Genomic DNA, 19,805 nt, shown 5'->3' on the forward strand with positions numbered 1-19,805 from the left:
GTAGGGGCGATATTTCTCATCTCCTGAAAGAGTACAGAATCTCCTGATCAAAACACAGGCGAAGAAGAAGCAAAAACAAGTGATAGGAATTAGCAAATGTAAGCATATGTATATATACTTAAAATAACGCGATCATCAACATTAAGCAGCATATAAATTAAAACTGCCTAAATGTTACTGAATGAAATGTCGACCCAGGACGAGCTATAGGACTGTGCAAGCTTAGGGGATGTTGAGGGGTTCGACTTCGATCTACTCCACCTATGCAACTGATTAACTTTCATGTCATGACAGAACCAAAGAATATGCAATAATTAATCTAGCCCTATTCAGGTTCTTTAGTTTGTTAATCACATAGTTTATTCTTTTTGAAACGCTGTTTATGCTGCTCGGTACACAAGAGGTGCGGACAGCCTGCGAGTGTATATAAATTTGAGCATTGTACTAGTAAAATTTATTTGCTCTATATTGCCACGGGCAGCAGTGTGTCAAAGGAACACTGGTGTTTCTGTGGAGCCCATTTTAATTTCAGATATGGAAATGGGAAGATTCTGGCGCTCTGACAAATGCTTCTCTGCTGCTGGAGAGACGTGCTGAGACCTGGATCCATTTGTAATTCTCCACTGAAAGATTCAGTTGGGAAACAAGAGAAGTGACAGTTGCGTACTGTTTTCATCTGCTCAGTGTTTGCTTGTGTCTTTGACACTTTGTGGACTTTTCTGTCTGGTTTATTTAAATGCTGAGGACCCTATTATATGAAGATCCTTATTTTTGATTGCAGTTGAGCAGTTTGAGACATTGTTGAGATCTTTTTTGAAAGAGACAAATGTCATCATTTACTCACCTTCAAGTTGTTCCAAACCTTTGGAACTTCTTTCTTTTGCTGAACACAGAAGAATATATTTTGAAGAATGTGAATAACCAAACAGTTGACGGGAGCGATTGACTCCATTGAGGTTTTTCCCCATACTATGGAAGTCAGTGGCTACCGTCAACTGTTTGGTTATTCACATTCTTCAAAATATCTTCTTCTGTGTTCAGCAAAAGAATGAAATTCATACAGGTTTGGGACAACTTGAAGCTGAGTAAATGATGACAGAATTTTCATTTTTGGGTGTTCATTTTCGGTGTCCCTTTAAGCCCCTCAGTTTGCTCTGTATCTTATTGCTATCTAATACAAGCAATTTTGATGTTAAAGAGATCTAATTTATGATTTTGCTTTTATGTAGTTTGCCATTTTGAAGCCCTTCTATGGCTCATAACCATCTATATAGTTGCACAGCACAAAGAAACAGCAGTTTAGAGCCTTGATATGCCTTATAAGTGGCTTTTGTGACAAAGCTTTTCTTCTTCATTATGGTCTCACTCACAGCAGACATAATGAAACTGAATGAGATGATAATGGTTAAATTACTCCATTGTATGTTTTTTTCTGGGAGGCACTAATATGAACAATATAGAAACCTCCTGGCTTCAGCATTGCTCGCCATTTCAGACAATAATACCATACAAAGGTCACAATCATATGCATTCTGGTCAGCACAGACTCATGGGGCAGCTGCAGAAAACTGGATAGCTGACAGGGAAAGGTCCGGTGGCCAAGAGGACAGCTAGAGGATATTCTTAAAACCTTGATTATTACATCTGGATACTTTAAATGTGAAGTTTTTGTCATCTTTTTTGTCATTACTGACACAAACCAGATGTCCAGTCATTTTCCGCACCGTGTGCAACAGCAGACCGGAACTTTTGGCTAAAGTAGGGATTCTGGGAGAGGTCCTGACTGGCTGCCGTAGGCTGAACAGTGTACACATCGAATGTGGTCACATAATTTTGCTGTCACCCTGCCTGGGGCTTGGTCAGTAACCAATCACCTGTCGAAAACAGGCTCAAAGATTTGGCCCGTAAGTTTTATTTGCACATGGTGTGTTTTTTAGAACATATGAAGGCTTTTAGCTTTTATATGTCAATAGGATGTGCTTAATAGAAACCTAAATAACCAAAGTGATAGCTCCTCTTTCATGGTTAGACTGCTGAGAGATCAATTCTGTTTTCTAAGCAGTTGTTTCAACAACAAGGACGATCTTTTACCCAATGCTATAAGGCAGAGTCGATTTGAACTGCATGACAGATCTTAACTCTTTTGTATCTATGGCTTGAAAGTATCTACTTTCAAGACTTGTTACATTAGATTAAACTGCCACGGCCTCTACTATAAATATAAGCCGCGTTTCCACCGAAATTACCTGGAACAATTTGTCCCAGGAACTTTTTTCCCCCCAGACCTGTTGCTGTCTGCGTTTACATCGTGTCTAAAGTAGTGTGAAGATTAGGTCAAATTAGTCTGGTGACGTAGGAATTTGAAATGACGTTGACGTTGAAATAAAATGCTGCATGAACTCAACCAATCAGCACTTTCCATACTGGTATGATTTTTTTTTCTACTGCTGAACACAAAATACATTTTTTGTTGATACAATGAAAGTCGATTGGATACAAATGTTGTTTTGGACCCCATTGACTTTCAAAGGAAAAAAACATTGATTATGCAAAAAAAAAAAACATGTAGTCTTGTGCATTGAGTAACCCCACTTGTCCATACCAAGAATGGTAAAGCTTAATTTTCCTTATTCCCGTCACCATGTCTTGAAGAACACAGCCATCATGTGACTTTCATGGAAAAGTGTGTGCGATGCCAGAGCTAAAACATTGACAGTCTCAGTGGGCAGATATAAACCAGGTTATAGGCTGGACATAAAGTGTACCGCTCTTCGATATATGATCAAAAATTCCCTCTGGCTTAAGAATGCGTTCGTGATTATATTTTACTGGTATTCCCTGAAGTGGGACTTGAGGATGTGAGGAAATGAAATGGCTGAGCAGTCAGACAAGGTCACTGTGTGAGCAGTGAGTCCAAATGTAGATGGCTCTGGTATGGCTATAAAATAGAGTACAGAAGAATTTACAGTCTAGTTTAATATATAGCCTGTATGTGTATATACATACTCTCACTGGTTACTTTATTATGTAGACCTGTTCAACTGCTTGTTAACACAAATATCTAATCAGCCAATCACTTGGCATAAATACCTTAACATTGCCATATCCATTACCATCAGATCTCTATAACCGTGCCAATCTCTCTGAGAGCTGTCATGACAGAATGTAAATATGAGAAATAAAATGATGAAAATCCTGTAATTTTTTTTTCAGTAATTTTCATGCTGGATAATCAGTGACAGAGAATGACTTTAATATTTTACTTAAATGTTATCAAAGTCAGTATCTCCTTATTAAACCATCAAACAAGTAAAACATTAGGACACCATGGGATTGTCTTTCATCCACATTTCTTATATCTCTCTAGATACCTCCTTTCTCCTCTCACACAGTTCACACACTCTCATTGGCTTGATCTTCTCTATCTTTAGTTTCAGTATGTGGTGTTAGTGGAGCTGGAGCACAGGATCAATGACCACAGCTGTCAGTTTACTGCAGCAGCAGGGGAGATTACATTAATGTGTTACTAATTGCTGTTAAATCGGCCTGATGTGTGGGGTGAACAGACTCTGTCGATACTCTGCTCTTGGTACTCCTCGATGTAGGCAGACGCTCTGTTCCACCACAGGACACAAATTCATCTGCCATACATTTGATAGTTTACAGTTGCTTTTGTACATCCATCCATCCATATCCGCATAGTTCAACATCGTTATCAGCATAGTTCAACATGTCAGTGTTTGATTGTGTGAAAAGGGGCATTTAAATGCCATACAGAATGCGTTTTTTTAAATCCATTGCGCTACTTATCCATCGTTTTTAAGGTAAACAGCCTCTGCTTTTCCACTACAGACTGAAGCGCGCGACGCAACGTGCCGTTACTTTCAGTTAATAAAGGAAAGATACTGCAAATTTCTGGTGTTATTTACTGTTTGGGGCATTCAGCCCTTCATTAAACATTTCAATACAGAACCCACCTCATATTGCTTTTAATCAATGCACAAATTGTAAAAATAGATTTTACAATCTGTTCCTAAATTATGATTGGGTGGGCAAGGCCACCTCTGCCCATGTCTAGAACCAGCCCCGATTTTTATGGTCCTACATTTTTTTTTTTTTTTTTTGCAAGCTGTGGATGGTTTTCTTTACCTTCAGGTGTATTTTCTTGAAAAAAAGATCTCAGGTGACCTATAGGTCAACAAGTATCAGCCTGTCAGACACACACACACACACACACACACACACACACACACACACACACACACACACACACACACACACACACACACACACACACACACACACACACACACACACACACACACACACACACACACACAATCACGACAAAGATTGACTTCAACACAGCCAGTCATGACCTTGAAGGTCATTCCGGCCACCATTACTTGTATATAAATACTCGCAGTCAAGAAAGAGTGTTCAAAAGAGAAAAGAAAATGGGATTTGTTATCTAGCACATGAGCTCTTAATGAGCTGCTCCGCTGCCCACTCTCACGGCCTCCAATGAAAACAGATGGATCTGATGCCCTCAGGCGACTCTGTCTCTGTGGCTGTGGGTTGTCCGAAGGTTACATCAATGCAGTTAGTGCCCACTCATTCTCTCTGGTAAGCCCAGAAACATTCCAGCTTTACTGTCTGGATGCTAAAGGGCTGGTGGTTACCATCAATGTCCCTGCATTACTTTCCCATTCAATCAGATGGTTTACCCTTTTTTATTTTTATTATCAGGAATCCAAGCTTTGCATGCGCATTACTATTGCTCTTAAAAAGTAATAAAGCCTATAGGAAATGTCTGCATTTAACTTTCCCTGCACAGTTTGTTTTAGATTTTTCACAGGCCCATTAGGCTTTCTTCAGAAAATACAAATATTGCTAATACTCAGCACATTTCCCAATACTTATTGTAGGACACTTTTTCAAATCTCTTCCCACAGTTCTCCTACCTTATTTTCAGCTTGGCACATTAGTTAATTCATACATATCTCAAATCAAGTCATTCTACCATAACACTGGCAAAGATTTTCACCCAACAAATACACGTTGTAACTTATAAAACAATGACCTAAAAACACTAACAACAGGCAGCATTATATAATGTTTTCTTTTGTAAAGTTTCTTTATAGAATTCACTGCAGTATTTGTTACATAGTCCATGTTTACATTATAGTACAAAATTATTCCCAAGATTTCCCCTTTTATGCTAATGAAAATGAAAGAATAACACCTGTTTAGATGTTCAGCTACATCTAATTCTTTTGATAGTATTTCATTTTTTAGATTTGGAATATATCTGTAAATATGGTATTATTGTAGAAATGTAGCAAATAGCAATTTTGTATTATGGCAGGTTTTGAACTTAAAGGTAGGGTAGGCAATGTGTTTCTAAAACACTTTTTGCCAAATTTGTTTAAACTGTCTTTATATACCAATACATATCTACAATGTAAGTACTCTGAAGAGGAGTTTAGAAAAATAGAGTGTCCGTAGTCCTCTCAGGGCTGCAATAAACACAGCTCATTATTCCATTCGGACCGAGTGCTCTGATTGACTGGGCGACTGTCACTCTCCCTCGTTGCTATGGCCAATAGCCCTTCTGCAACAGGAGCTGCCCACATGGGCGCACTCGGTTGACTCGCTCATTTCGGAAGAGGAGAGGCGCGTACCAAACGCAAGCCACGAAGTCTCACAATTATGGCAGAGAAAGAGCAGTCAAAAAGGTATTTTATTACCTGTGATTCTGACATGATGTCACTCCATCGCACTGCGCTCCTCTCCGCTCCGCACTGGTAAACGCGTCCTCCAGCTGAGCGGTTGGCATTGCGCGTTCAAGTGTTTTGGGGCGTGGCTTTGCAATGAGCTCAGAAGGAAGGGGGAGGGAGTTTCTCTGTTGGATACTTTCAAAATCCGGCAGTTTTCTTCTAGTTTCTCAGACTTACCTACCCCGCCTTTAAGTTGAACAGTTTTAAAATGAATATGTAAACGTGCAAATTGGCCTGTAGGTACATTGTTTTGGTGGTGTTTGTGTCTAAGTGAAAAATTTATTTATGTAATTTGAAAGATTTAGTCATTTAATGTTTTTTGAGCCAAAGCAGTGATAGATGATCCAGAGTTTATGATGTTGTGCTCACTTTTGAAAAGAGTTTTGAAAAAGTAACCCAAGTACTGATGTGTGGATGTGTCCTAGGGATTGTATTAAAAAAAACTGTAAACATACTGGTTTGCAGCACAAATTCTTCGAGTTATTTACCCATAGCTAATCAATCGGAAGTCAAAATAAGATTGATACATGTATGTCATATACACTCAGAACGCATATTAGACCACTGGGTCAACATTCATGGGCATACAGTAATATTACAATATAATATTTTCAGCCTGATTTATAAACAAACACAAATATAAACTGATTTCTAGGCCTATATTCTGCAGTGTTTACCTCAGCTTGGGTGCAGTACACAAAGCGGAAATTTGCTCTCATTCTTTCTGACTAGCTAAAGTGGAGTGAAATGACAAGTTACTGTGGAGGTGAGCATAGTGAGGCTGGAATACTTAATGGCTTGTCAGATTTATTAGTTTGCCAGCTATTGTAATATCCTGCTGTCTCTTCTCACGAGCTGCAATGGCCTGTCAAGCGCCTTTCTCCAGAGCCACAGAACATTACTGTGAGCTTCCTGTAACAAATTTGGAGGTTTCTTTGCTGTATTGTATCACTGTGCTTATGTATATTTAAATAAAAAAGTGAAGTTAGATTTAAACTATTAATTTTTCTCTCTTTAAACTTTTATAAACTCTTATAATATAATGGCATGTTTTTTGGGCATTTACCATACTGTTATCATGAATATATCATCATATGCCAACCAGATTACCTTAGTATTACCATCCCTGTACTGTTTTTGTAGGAAAGGCTGAATGATTTAGTGGTGTATTAACATGTAGCCGACTGTATAGCGGTTCTGCCAGTGTTCCTAATGACTGTTTGTTCCCTAACCTGACAGCTTTGCAAATAAGGCATTAAGCTGGTGCGCCACAGTTTCATTTACATCCTCCTGAAAAATCGATCTGCAGAGCTAATGTTGCCCGGGTAATTAAAGGGATGGAGCTCATAAACGCCCTCTGGATACAAGTAATAAAAATCAACTTTCAATACTGAACCTGGGTTACAGTCCCCTTTCCTCAGATGTCCTTTGAATTTCTTGCAGTTAATTGCGTTATGTCCCTTTATCGAGTGCCATGCGAAAGTGTTCAGACTGATCAATGCATTTTTTCTCCTTGATTACAAAGACTATCGATTTTTTTGTGTGTGCTGTTTTTATATCTAAGCACTGTCCTGAAAATTTCATTTTAATGTGGCATTTGAAAACTGAATAAAGTATATTTTTAAAATTTAAATAAAAATAAAACTATGCAATAAAATAGTGGTTTAATTCAAATCAAAAAGTCAAATTTTGGGGTGAGCTATCCCTTTTGCAAAAATTAAACAAAATATACAACACAAAATTGTAAGAGTTTTTGAAGAGCTTGAGTTTGGATGAGTAACTGCTTCTGTGTCATTTGTCTTTGTAGTTTGACATGCAGCGGATAACACTGGAGGAGCTGAAACACATCCTTTTTCATGCCTTCCGGGACCACCTGACGATGAAGGACATAGAGAACATCATCATCAATGAGGAGGAGAGCTTGAACGAGAACTCGGGGAACTGTCAAACAGAGTTTGAGGGAGGTGAGTGTACACGTTGTGTGTGTGTCAGTGGTCCCGAAATGGGTTTAAGTCCAATGCAGAGAATCACCAGATTAAGCCCAAAGTATACTTCGACCGCACCGTCCCCGTGACGTAATTTTCGTCATCAGGAGGGTCCGTGGACGTCACACGGATAGTGTTCGGACCTTCGTGAGAACGCGGGCAGCCAAAGAATACTTTGGGCTTCAGACTTTCCTCGACCCAACAAATGCAGATTGAGCATGTTCAGTCGGTGAAAACAAGCATCATCTGTCCAAGCAGGGTGAATTAACCTTTAGAGTAAATTCACCACTCAAAATACCAGTCTCGGGCAAGTATTCTGGTAAACAATCTCAATTATGTCTTAAGTGAATGTAAACAGTTGATGTGTATCATTATATTGGATCCGCGGGGTCGGTCTTTAAGTGACAGCAGCCTATAAATACCTGCTGCTGTTTATGTCATTAATATTAATCAAACAACAAAACACAGCTCTAACAAAAAAAATCTATATTTAATTTATACAGTGAACACTATAGTGGTATTGTACATTTAGGCCTAATTATTACATGCCTGTACCTGAATTCATTATAGACCTTACTTTATTTGTAACTTTGATATATTGTAAAAACATAATACACAACATGCAAAAAAAATGTAATTGTCAGTTCGCTCTTTTCTTCTTTGTATATAAAAGCTATAAAATAATTCTGAGCACCCTTTAAACTCCTGAGTATGTATCCAACTTTAAAAACAGTGTTTGTAAAGATGTGTAGGTGCTTCTCTTGAGTTCATTATAGGGTTGTCTGCTTCAGTCTGTTTGCTCTTCCAAACTAATATGGGCTGATGTTAATGTTGTTGTTTCATGCATAATAAAGCTCCTCTTACTGCACCTCATCTCATCCTGTGATGAATAGCACAACGTTCCCCGTGGTAATACACAGGGTTAATGCTCTTTTACAGTATGTGATATTCACAGCCTATTGACATGAGGTGCAATTTTTAGAAGCTTATTTCTTGGTTAATAAAATCAGAGGAGTGAATTGAAAATGCTAGTTTGGATTTTGAGTAGGCAGCTCATTTCCAGATTCATGAGTGGGTGTCGTCACTGCATCTACAGGGTCACAAGAGCTCACTGTCGCATATGCTACACTACATTATGAGATCTCCCGAAACAAACTATAATCATCTTATGAAACTTGTGAAAATGAGTTTTGAAATGATGACACAAACACACTATATTAAGCCTATGTAACTCTTTGAGTACCTAGTGAATGAATAGTACCATCAAAATATGTATTTAAATAGTGGTCATTAAGCCCATATGACCAGCTCTATCTTATAGAGCCCCGCACATAACGTGGGGGAAGAAAAGATATTGTGGCCACGAATTATAAATTAAGAATTCATTCCCACGACTTATTAATTCATGGAATTCATTCATGGTTTTGTTATAAGTTTTGTTTTTCACTGTAGAAATCTCAAATGTCATGATTTGCCAATGCAAGAGAGTACCGGCACCTTTCTTTTCCCGCTTCAAGCACTGAGTACAACAGGGCCATTATTTACCTAAAATGAGGAATTAATTACTACATTTTGGGAACAAATATATCGGCAATAATATCTAGTTTTCCCCCCTACATGTCATGTGCAGGGCTTCATAGTTTTTCAGTTTAAAAGTTAATAAACAAAAACTTCATGCATCCACACCAGTAGATGTGTCAGTATAAAATGCAAAGTTATTAGAACTAGGGATCAGGAGAATAAATAAAATAGATTTCTTCCAGAGAATGTCTAATATGGATAAATATATCCTTAGACGGCTTTGATTCTTCTCTGCCATATAGTTAATCTTTATATATCTTTATAGTATCAGTTTTTAATGATTTTAAATAGTACTTCAATTAGTATTAATGTTGCAAAAATTAACATTAGAAAGAATTTTATGCCATATCGTGTATGATTTTTTCAGAAAGTGGTGTCTAGTTGTCATCTCTGTAAATGGAAGGTCAAGTTGAGCACATTGCATTGTCCGATTAAAGGGATTGTGCATCCAAAAATCTAAATTTTGTCATCATTTACTCACCCTTAAGTTGTTCCAAACCTGTATTAATTTCTATCTTCTGCTGAACACAAAAGAAGATATTTTGAAAAATGTCAGTGACCTTTTTGACATTTCTTTCCATAAAAAGTAACTATACTGCAATTAGTTCCTAAAAACTTTTTAGGAAGTAACGCAATATTGTAATGCATTTCCTTTAAAAGTAACTTTCCCCAACACTGCTTATAAGTGTTATGATTCCAGTGTATAAATGTTCAGTATGTTGGCCTATGGAACGCGATAGGACATTGTTACCATTGCAGGGGTCAAGCTCATCCCTTATGCCAATGCCTTGAGTCTCTGTCCTACCAGCAGTAACAGATGTCCACAGCGCTAAAGCAACACTCATCCACACACTCTGTGTCTTTATGAATCATTCATGGAGGCACCTGGGCTGCGCTCATGTGTTGTCAACAGACTACACACTGAGACTATGGTAATCATGTTACAACAAGGGTTAGGCGCTTCTACACCATTCTTATTCACCTAATTTCTTCTGATTTTAGAGATAAGTTATGGGTATGGTTAGGTTTAGGAATACATTTTCAGACAGGAATGTTGTTCCAGGATCAACAAAATATGTTGAATCCAAGAACATGTCTTATTTGGCAAAATCCCAACAACCAATATGGTAATGTAATATCGAACAAAACACTACAATTAAAATTATAATCAAATAAGTGTACTTCTTTAAAGCATGGCAAAAGATAAGTAAAACAATGATATAAAATGTACTTAAAGTAGCTTTCAATTTGACATTATTTCAGAGTGCACTTTTTAAAATGTAGTTAAGTGTATTAAGAAACAGTCATGAAAGTGTATTCTCATTAAAGGCACACTATGTAAGATTTCTGGATCAAAAATACCCAAAAACCACCAGAACAATGTTATATATTTTGTTGATTTACTTACATTACACCAAATTTTTCTAAGAATGTTTAAATCCAGAGAATAAGCAGTTTTAACCAGGACACTGACCGTGCCGTTCGTCGCCTATCAATGACATCATACCCGCGTTACCCTTGATCCTTGTTCCAGTTTTATTTTGTAGAAACCATGGAAACACCAAAGACGCTTTAATAAATTGTGTGTTTTATTAGACAGGTCAGAAAGTGTTTGGACACATTTATCGACAGAAAACTAATCATTGTTATACAGCTCAACACAGTTGGTCTTTTTACCCCACATACGCATGACCGGAAGAAGCGTAAGCGGGATAATAAAAGCTCCACTGCTCTCGAGCCGTGTTACGCACTTGTCTCTCATTATCAATTGCTCCAGCGGCCTCGTTCCACTCCAACGCCTCTCGCAACTTTAATACATTACCTGTCATCCATGAATATGATTTCTGTCCGAATCCTGTCGTATTCTCTACCGGCTGTAAAAGTGAAGACAACAACTCCCATGATCCCGCAAAATCAAGGCATCATCAAGCTACGTCTTTGTTTTAAATAAACGACCTCTAGTTGCAAAAAATTACACAGTGTGCCTTCAAGTACACTTACTATGCCTTTTATTTCATTAGTTTTATATTATCTGCAAGTACAGTTTTTTTTAAATATGCTTTTGAGATTTGAAGTACACAAGTGCACATTCATTGCAATTAAGTGCACTTCTTTTCCAGTACTCTCAAGACTTTTCAAAACATGCTGAGCATGCTGTGAGACATTTTATCTTGACTTCTATCTGCTGCCATTTGGAAAGGCAAGAGTGGGGAAAAATCAAAATTTCTCAAAGCAAAACACACTCAGGCAGGAGAGTAGGCCTACTTATGTTTGCTCATTATCGTTCCTCCGCTCTGCCGTAACCAGGCCAGGGATTGGCTGTGGGGGTAGAGGGGCGGGACTTGCTGACTAACGCTCTGTGCCGGAAGGAGGACTGGAGCGGAAAATGCTATCACAGGGTGAGGCTGGCACACAATCTGTCTGTCTGTGTGTTCCAGAAGCACCTAGTAATAACTGGCTCTATTCTCAGCCCAGACCCCACTGTCACCCCGCGCTTGTGAGCCGAGCAGCCACATGTGCTCAGGTGAACCTCGAAACATCTCCACCACCTCGCAGCTGCGCAAGAAACGCTGCTTTATTTAGACCAGTCAGATTGGCAGATGAAAGGCGGTCGGCTAGAATGCAAATTGACACCTACACATTCAGACAGGAGTAGAAAATGCATTCAGATTCAGATCAGATGTTTCTGTTGTTTTCCTAAGGATCTCAGGACTAAAGAGCTGTTTTTGTGTCATTGCAGTTCATCCTAAAAAGAAGAATCGACAGACGTGCGTGCGCAAGAGCCTGATATGCGCTTTCGCCATGGCCTTCATCATCAGCGTCATGCTCATCGCGGCCAATCAGATGCTGCGAAACGGCATGGAGTAGCGACACCACTGTGAGCGGGGCCGAGCCTGCATGTGCATGTCTGTCGATGAAGAAGTTGAAACTAACAAATAAACACTCGAGAAACAAAACCAAACACCTCACTAATGAAAAGAGGAGCTTTTTAATCTTTTTTTTTTTATTATTTGTATTCTCCTGTTACTTTTCCACGCGGACCAAGTGACGCAGGAAGTGTACGGCGAGCCAAGCCAGCATGTTACACGGGGCCTCATCTCTCAGGCAGGGACTTTAAAGGGCTGACTTTCTGCTTCTTTCGTGACACCTCTGTTCCCTAATGCAATAACACGCAGGAGTACATAAGCACGTCTCCTCCGTGGCTCCAGATATTTCAGCTGGGATTCGCTGATGAGCTTCTGCTGGGTTCGGGTCTGCTGTCGATGTTGGAAGGCAAAAGTAATTGGCAACTCATTACACCTTTTTGGAGGGAGGGTTACAGCATCCACTCCGGAGACTATTTATGTCTGCTCTTGCCAGAGCGCTTCTCTGGTTTAGGGGATGGTGGGAGGCTGAGGAAGGAGCGCTCGTTGTAGTCCATAATTAAATTCATAGTCGTCAGCTTCAAAAATCCATGAGCCTGACTCACAGTTTTGATAATTTCGAATGTGTTTGCTATTTGATTGTGCGATCTTACCATGTCTAATGCTTTTTCTGAAGTGGTTTGTAATGAACACGCCCACGTAAAATATTGAAACGCCACAGAAAGTTGCAGAGATTTCCACAGAATTGGAACTACCGTCATTCAGAAGTTCTACTCATTCCCCACTGTGTTTGTTCAGTACACACTGGTAGAGCATGGCACTAGAAATAGGTTTGATTCCCAGGGAATGCACATAAAAAATTATTTAAAAAAATTATTTCCTGAATGCATTGTAGGTTGCTTTGGATAAAATAGTCTACCAAATGCATTAATGGAATTGCTAAAAAATGAATATTTTTCTTTGTTTACTTGTAAAAATATCTACGTTTTCTTAAAAGATTATTTGCAAGATTGCATAAAATATGGAGATTTATATATTTTAAATAATATATATTATATAAACTATATATTTAATATAATATTATAAATGTTAAATTAAAAATTACACCTTGCACTTTTGCTTCTTAAGTAGCCTATTTTGTATTACATTTGTTTCGTTTTATATATGTTAATGAAAAAATACGGAGCTCTGCACGACGTGCAGGGGAAAAATATCTATATTGTGGCCACGGATTTAACAATTAATTAACATGACTTATTTGTTCCATCCTTTTGAGTAAATTGTGCACTCAATATAATAATATATTATATAATATATATGATATAATTCGGTCCCTCGTTTTATTAAATCGTAGCCACGTTGTAAAAATTTGTTAAATTAGTTTAATCAAAATAGGTATTAGTTCAACGTGGCCACAATTAATAAAACAAGTGAACGAATCAAATTGAAACAACAAAATCGAACAAATTCTTAATCCGTGGCCACGATATATATTTTTGTTTCCGTAGAAAACAGGAAAAATACTGCTAAAATGGATTAAAAGAAGAAGCGTTTGAGTAGATACATTTGAAAAAATTATACATTTTAAATTCTTCAGTTTTATAATATATATTATGATTGTGTATGTATTATCTTATACAGTATATTTATCTTGTTTTAAGAGTATTTAGATATTTTTTTATGGGAAACAAGAGTAAGATACTGATGAAAGAAAACAATTTGAGCTAATTTGATTATGCTTTCAGCTACCAATTTAAGACTGTAGTACACTCTCAGGTCTGTTTAAATCTATTCCAAATATTTTCTGCCAAAATTAGATCAGAAAATGTCAACCTAGTAATATGTGGAGAACAAAATGTGTGCTTTCTTGGGGTTTGCAGTACGTCAAGGCGCTTGATTTGGCCAGTTATTGCTGTTTCAGGGTTATAGTTGTTGAGATGCACATTTTCAGCATTCCTGAAAGGTTTAGGATGGCTCTCAGATTTTTCTATAATGAGCTTGGGCGGTTTTAATAGGGGCAGTGTTTTACCAGTGTATCAACCATACACCCAAACCCATCAGAAAAATCTTACAGTTATGTGTATGGTACATGTTCATATTGCATCTCAGTCTCTGCGTCTGCATTAAAGCCACGGTAGCATTGCATTGTTGATGTTTTAAAAGATGTGTACAGCCACAGAAATGTAATGAAGATGCTTCAAGTCTTCAAAAACAGGATTGTATAAAGAAAAAGAATGATAATGGAAGATGATTGTATCTTTCCCATAGGTGCGATGGCTAAAACTCTGTGCCTGATGCAGATCTTTTCTTTGTGTTTCATGAATGTCAGTCTCCTTTAGACACCTGTAGAAAACACACTGGTGTATGTTCTCCGCCATGTTTCCTGAGGTCTGCTTCTCCTTTATTATGCATGTGAATTAGCAGAACTCTGTAAATAGAGCTTTACATGTGTGTTCTCTGTTTGTGCATGATGGTATAAATGGTACATTCTGCACAGATCTTGTCAGGCCTACTGGTGGGCCGGCTGAAAACAACACATGTCTGCCAGCTCTCCGTTCTGACTAAAGCCATATTTGTCTGCACAGGTGTACTGAAGAGAATAAAGCTGAATACACTGAAATTATAAAGGTATAATGTTAGTCCAACCCTTTTTTCCTCACTCAAATGTTGATCCATGTGCAGTTGAAGTGAGTGGACATTTCATTTTGGTACAATAGCGACACCTGGTGGTTTGAACTGATGAATTCATTGTGTTTGTCCTCATACTGTCCTTGTCTGATCCAAAATGTAACATTAGCTTGTAGCATTCAACTAAAGATCTGGATGGGTTGATAAAATATACTATGTGTTTGCATATTTAGATTATTTTGATCTCCACAATTATGTGGTGAATGTAAAAAAAATAAACATTAATTATATTTTGGAGTTGGGGGATTGGGTTGGGGTTTTAGAAATTTAGGAATGTTAATAATTACACAGCCAATTATTTCAGTTTATGTCATTATCTTAGTTAGGCTAAAGACAATATTGTGAAATGGCTTTTTTAATAATTAGGACAATAATGTTGTGAACAAAATATGCCAAGAAATTAGACTGAACATAAGAAAGACAGAGTTCTGTATTTAAAGTGGGTTGTATTTCAAATGAAGATTTTAGACTTTGGAAAACAAGGGTGATGATGTGGTACATTCAATTTAGCCTGATTGTAAGAAAACATTTATATACCCATATTCACTTAATGATAGATCTGTACACTTTGCATGCAGAATATTTATCTATGTAGTTTAAGACTAGCTGCCAATAGATGATTTTAATATACATAATCAAACATGTACAGGACAAATGCATAGAGTTTATGCAATAAAAAGCATTTTTGTAATATTTGTGGCATCTTCACTGATTTCCTACTGTTTTCAAAAAAAATAAACAGATGATATTGCACCATTAACACGCTGTACTCTGTATCATCATGATCAATGCAGTGCTGTAAAAACAAATGGTCCGCTTTGTTATGAGTGCACGATTTGAATAGACATAAGTATGGAGGCCACTGTAGAGTCTACGGCTGAGTCTCTTAGCAACAGACAGCAGTGGGGTTTTAGAATCGGGTGAGTGAATGATTCAGTGACTCGTTCATATATGGAATGCCATTCCTTACTTAATAAATAAATACATAAATCAATATCCGAAGAAATGTAAAAAAAATAAATGACTTTTTATACTTTTATTTACTTATTTATGTATAATTATATTTTTTTCCACATTTATTTATTTTTTCATTTATTTATGCATTTATTTATTTCCACATTAATGTATTTATACATTTATTGCTCTGTATGCTAATGAGGGGGGCGTGTTTTACCTCAGACATAGCAATCCAGCTCAGAGTGGCAGGGCTGAAGCTTTGAGGCCACAGTGACACCTTGTGGTGTGACCAAACAATACAAGGTTTATGGACGTGACTTTACAGGTCACGCAGTTAATAAATGATTTGGAGATGGGCAAAATGGCCAAAATCTTATATCACTGTATATGTCCTTTAATATCCCCCTAACTGTATGTATATAGGTTCACCATACATAGGCCTGCCTAGGCTACTCTTTATTCCGGACATGGCCGTAAAACATCAGCTGGTCGGGATTTCTAAAATGTCTGGGCACACATGAACAGAAACCGCCTCAGGTTACGTATGTAACCATGGTTCCCTGAGAGGGAACGAGACGCAGCGTCAAGCGCTGCGGGAACGCCCCTGCGTGAACGCGTCATGAAGCACTCGTGAAATCAGTCCAATGGCGTGACGAGACGTCATAGGCGGGTGACGTCATCGACCAGGAAGCTATAAAGCACCCCTGAACCAAACCATGTCAGCTTCTGATAGGTCGAACAAGTTGGTCACAGGCATGCCAGGAGTATGGCAAAGCGACGCAGCGTCTCGTTCCCTCTCAGGGAACCATGGTTACTTACGTAACCTGAGACGTTCCCTTTCAAGGGAACTCGCGCTGCGCCAAGCGCTGCGGGAACTGAATACCCATGTCGCCATAAACCTCAAGTGCCTGTATATGTGAAATCGTAGCGCACATTATACTAGAAACACCCGAGAACCCGGAGTAGAAGCTACATCCAGGTTATAAAATCTCACAAAAGTGTGACCTGCCAAATTAGTGGGGACTTTAGGCACGTACCCTTCCTTGGGAAACAGGAACGCTTTCACCATACCAGGCGCAAACTAAAGACACGAGGGAGCAACTGACAATGCTTGTAAATCCCCGATTCTTTTAAGAGAAGAGATAGACAGAAGGAACAGGGTTTTTAACGTGAGAAACTTTTCTGGCACCTCTTCAATGGGTTCAAAGGGGGCCAGGGCTAGGCCTTCCAATACAATGGCCAAATCCCAAGTCAGCACCCTTGAGCGTGCCGCAGGCCTCAACCTCAAAGTACCACGAAGGAAGCGAGTTACCCATGGGTGTCTCCCCAATGATGTCCCCTCTAGAGGAAGTGATAGGCAGATATAGCTGACTCAGAACTGGAATGCTGCTGCACCCGCGCTTCAGCGCGAGCAGAAGAAACCGCAGCGTGTGCTTCTGACTCGCAAACTGAAGCGTCTGATCTAACGGTTAAAGGAAGAGATAGGGGATCGCCCGTCTCTAATCCCGCCGTCAGATCCATCTGCGAGCCCCAGGACCTGAGTCTCCGCTGTGCCTTGGCAGCAGCGGGACCCGAACCCTGAGGCACGCGAGCCGAAACACCCTCCTTAAAGAGTGCTCGGCGGGACCGGAGAGTTTTCATTGTCAGCCTCTCGCAATGCTCGCAGCCAGCTCCCTCGAGGGCATGATTGGGCATTCTCCAGTCCCAAACACCTCACACACAGCTCGTGTGTATCCCCGCCCGTGATAAAACGAGGACAGGGAGTGACATACTGCTTAAACTGCTGCTTATTTTCCATATTATATAGCAGAGACAAGCACACATCAAATAGACAGTAACGATTTCACATAGAGCGCTTGTGAAGACACAGAAGCTGACATGGTTTGGTTCAGGGGTGCTTTATAGCTTCCTGGTCAATGACGTCACCCGCCTATGACGTCTCGTCACGCCATTGGACTGATTTCACGAGTGCTTCATGACGCGTTCACGCAGGGGCGTTCCCGCACGCTTGACGCGCGAGTTCCCTTGAAAGGGAACCCTGATAACAGACACTTTGACACGGAACGGAAGCGCGTCAAATGATCCACTATTAACCACATTTTATGCCATGATTGTAAATCAATATGCGAAGAAATGTAACAAAAATAAATAAATGACTATTTACACTTTTATTTCCTTATGTATAATTATATTTTTTCCACATTTATTTATTTATGCATTTATTTATTTCCACTTTAATTTATTTTCACATTTATTTATGTGTATTTATGTCTTCATTTATTTATTATTTATTTATTCGATTACATTTAGTTTTATGTCTACTGAAGTTTCTTGGAAAGATATGTTTGCAGTGTTTTGTCAGCAGAACTATCCAAAAAATACATTAAATAACAGGAGGCTATAGGCTACAACTCAGGGAAGAGATGTATGTATAACACTCGTTTTCATTCCAGTTAAAAGACGGCGCTGCTGTGAATAGGTCTATTCACGTTATTTTTCAACAAAGAACGGGCCGTTTTGTACTGCTAGAAATAACTGGAAGCGAATGACAGCGGAAGCCAGACATTAGGCTACAATTACAAATGGCCGCGCCCACTCTTACCTGAAAGGGTGGATCGCGTCGTGGAGTAGCGTAGCGATAACGAAAAGGACGACTAAAATCTCAAAGAAGTTGTGAAATAACTTAAATTATATTCCACGAACCTCAGAATCACTTGACAAAATAAGATTGCTGATGCTATCGATTTTAAGGTGAGATTCTTGAAATCAGGTAAAATGTTCAGTGCTTATATTTAATTGTACAGTGTACAGTAACATAACATACAGCACAGACTTTAGATAATTTCATAATTTCCTTATACATAACAATATTGTTGACCATAAACTGACAATAGAATGTGCGTCTGATGTGCCTACAATACCTGTGAGATGCCCTAGATTCGTCAGGTGTCCGGCCGCCTGTGCAACGCGCTCGTCCAATCACATATATGAGCACCAGAGCCAACTTTGACTGAGATATAGAGCACAAAAACAAATGGTAAGTGATGATTTTTTGTTGTTGTTGTTCTTGTTGCCAAAATATGAAGCCATTACCGCACTTATTCACAAACATAAGCCATATCTCTCAGCTCTTGAGGGTGAATCAAAAAGTTAATGAAACATTAGGCCTAATGAATCATGATGCTCAATATTAACCCAATATTAATATTAAATAGGCTATGTAAAAATATGTTAATTTGACCGTGATGAACTATGGAGGCGTATCATATTTTTTCAATGATTTGCTATGAACTCCAAAGTCATTATGTGTATTTGAGAGCTATGAACCTACAATTACTCACTGCTTCACAGCTTACCATAAAATTAAACAAACCTCTACAACAAAGAAAATCGATAAACCAATATACAAAGAAAATACATAAAACGTTATACAGCAGAGCTGTCTATACAGCTGCCAGTGTTGTTTAATATGGAAATATGAAAAGGAATATTTGCCCTAATTTGAGTTGTAAATGCATAATAAACAGCAGTTGAATATTTAACCGCTCTCAAACATGTGGCACTGCTCACATGACTGGGAGTTGTCAGTCACAGAGAGCCTGAAGTATCACAGCAGGAGAGGTTTGGCTCAGTGGTGGGAGGCGCTTGGAGGGTCGATTAGTATGCACAGTTGATGTTCTTTTAAGTTAGAACAGCCTTACCATTGCTGAAGGAAGGATTGTTGCATGAGGAAGCTCAGCTGATGCTTTTTGACACAACCTCCTGTCACTGGAACATCGTAGTGTTTGCCTCAAATCTTCAAATGACACCCTAAAATGTTTTTCTGGAGGGCAACTTTGATCTTTAGATATACCGCTGTGTTGCTGCCAACAGTTCCTCAGGTAAAGCAGCAAGTGTGGTACTTCTATAGGGCGTTAAACTTCTCTTTTAGACACTGAGCTCTACTACTG

General features: G+C 38.7%; 1 protein-coding gene across 2 annotated transcripts in view; it reads left to right on the plus strand.

Moving 5' to 3' along the window:
- caln1 (calneuron 1) overlaps positions 1-13,152 on the plus strand; it is a 61,325-nt gene extending 48,173 nt beyond the window's left edge. For both annotated transcript variants that reach the window (XM_077207434.1, XM_077207433.1), the window contains exons 5-6: positions 7,588-7,744; positions 12,087-13,152. In XM_077207434.1, coding sequence (XP_077063549.1) covers positions 7,588-7,744; positions 12,087-12,214 — 285 coding nt within the window. In that variant the 3' untranslated portion in view covers positions 12,215-13,152. The remainder of the gene's footprint in view (positions 1-7,587; positions 7,745-12,086) is intronic.
- The last annotated feature ends 6,653 nt before the right edge of the window (positions 13,153-19,805 follow it).

The sequence above is a fragment of the Siphateles boraxobius genome, unplaced genomic scaffold (genome assembly GCF_051911475.1).
Source record: "Siphateles boraxobius isolate OS27281-9 unplaced genomic scaffold, OSU_SipBor_1 6, whole genome shotgun sequence".
NCBI lineage: Eukaryota > Metazoa > Chordata > Actinopteri > Cypriniformes > Leuciscidae > Siphateles > Siphateles boraxobius.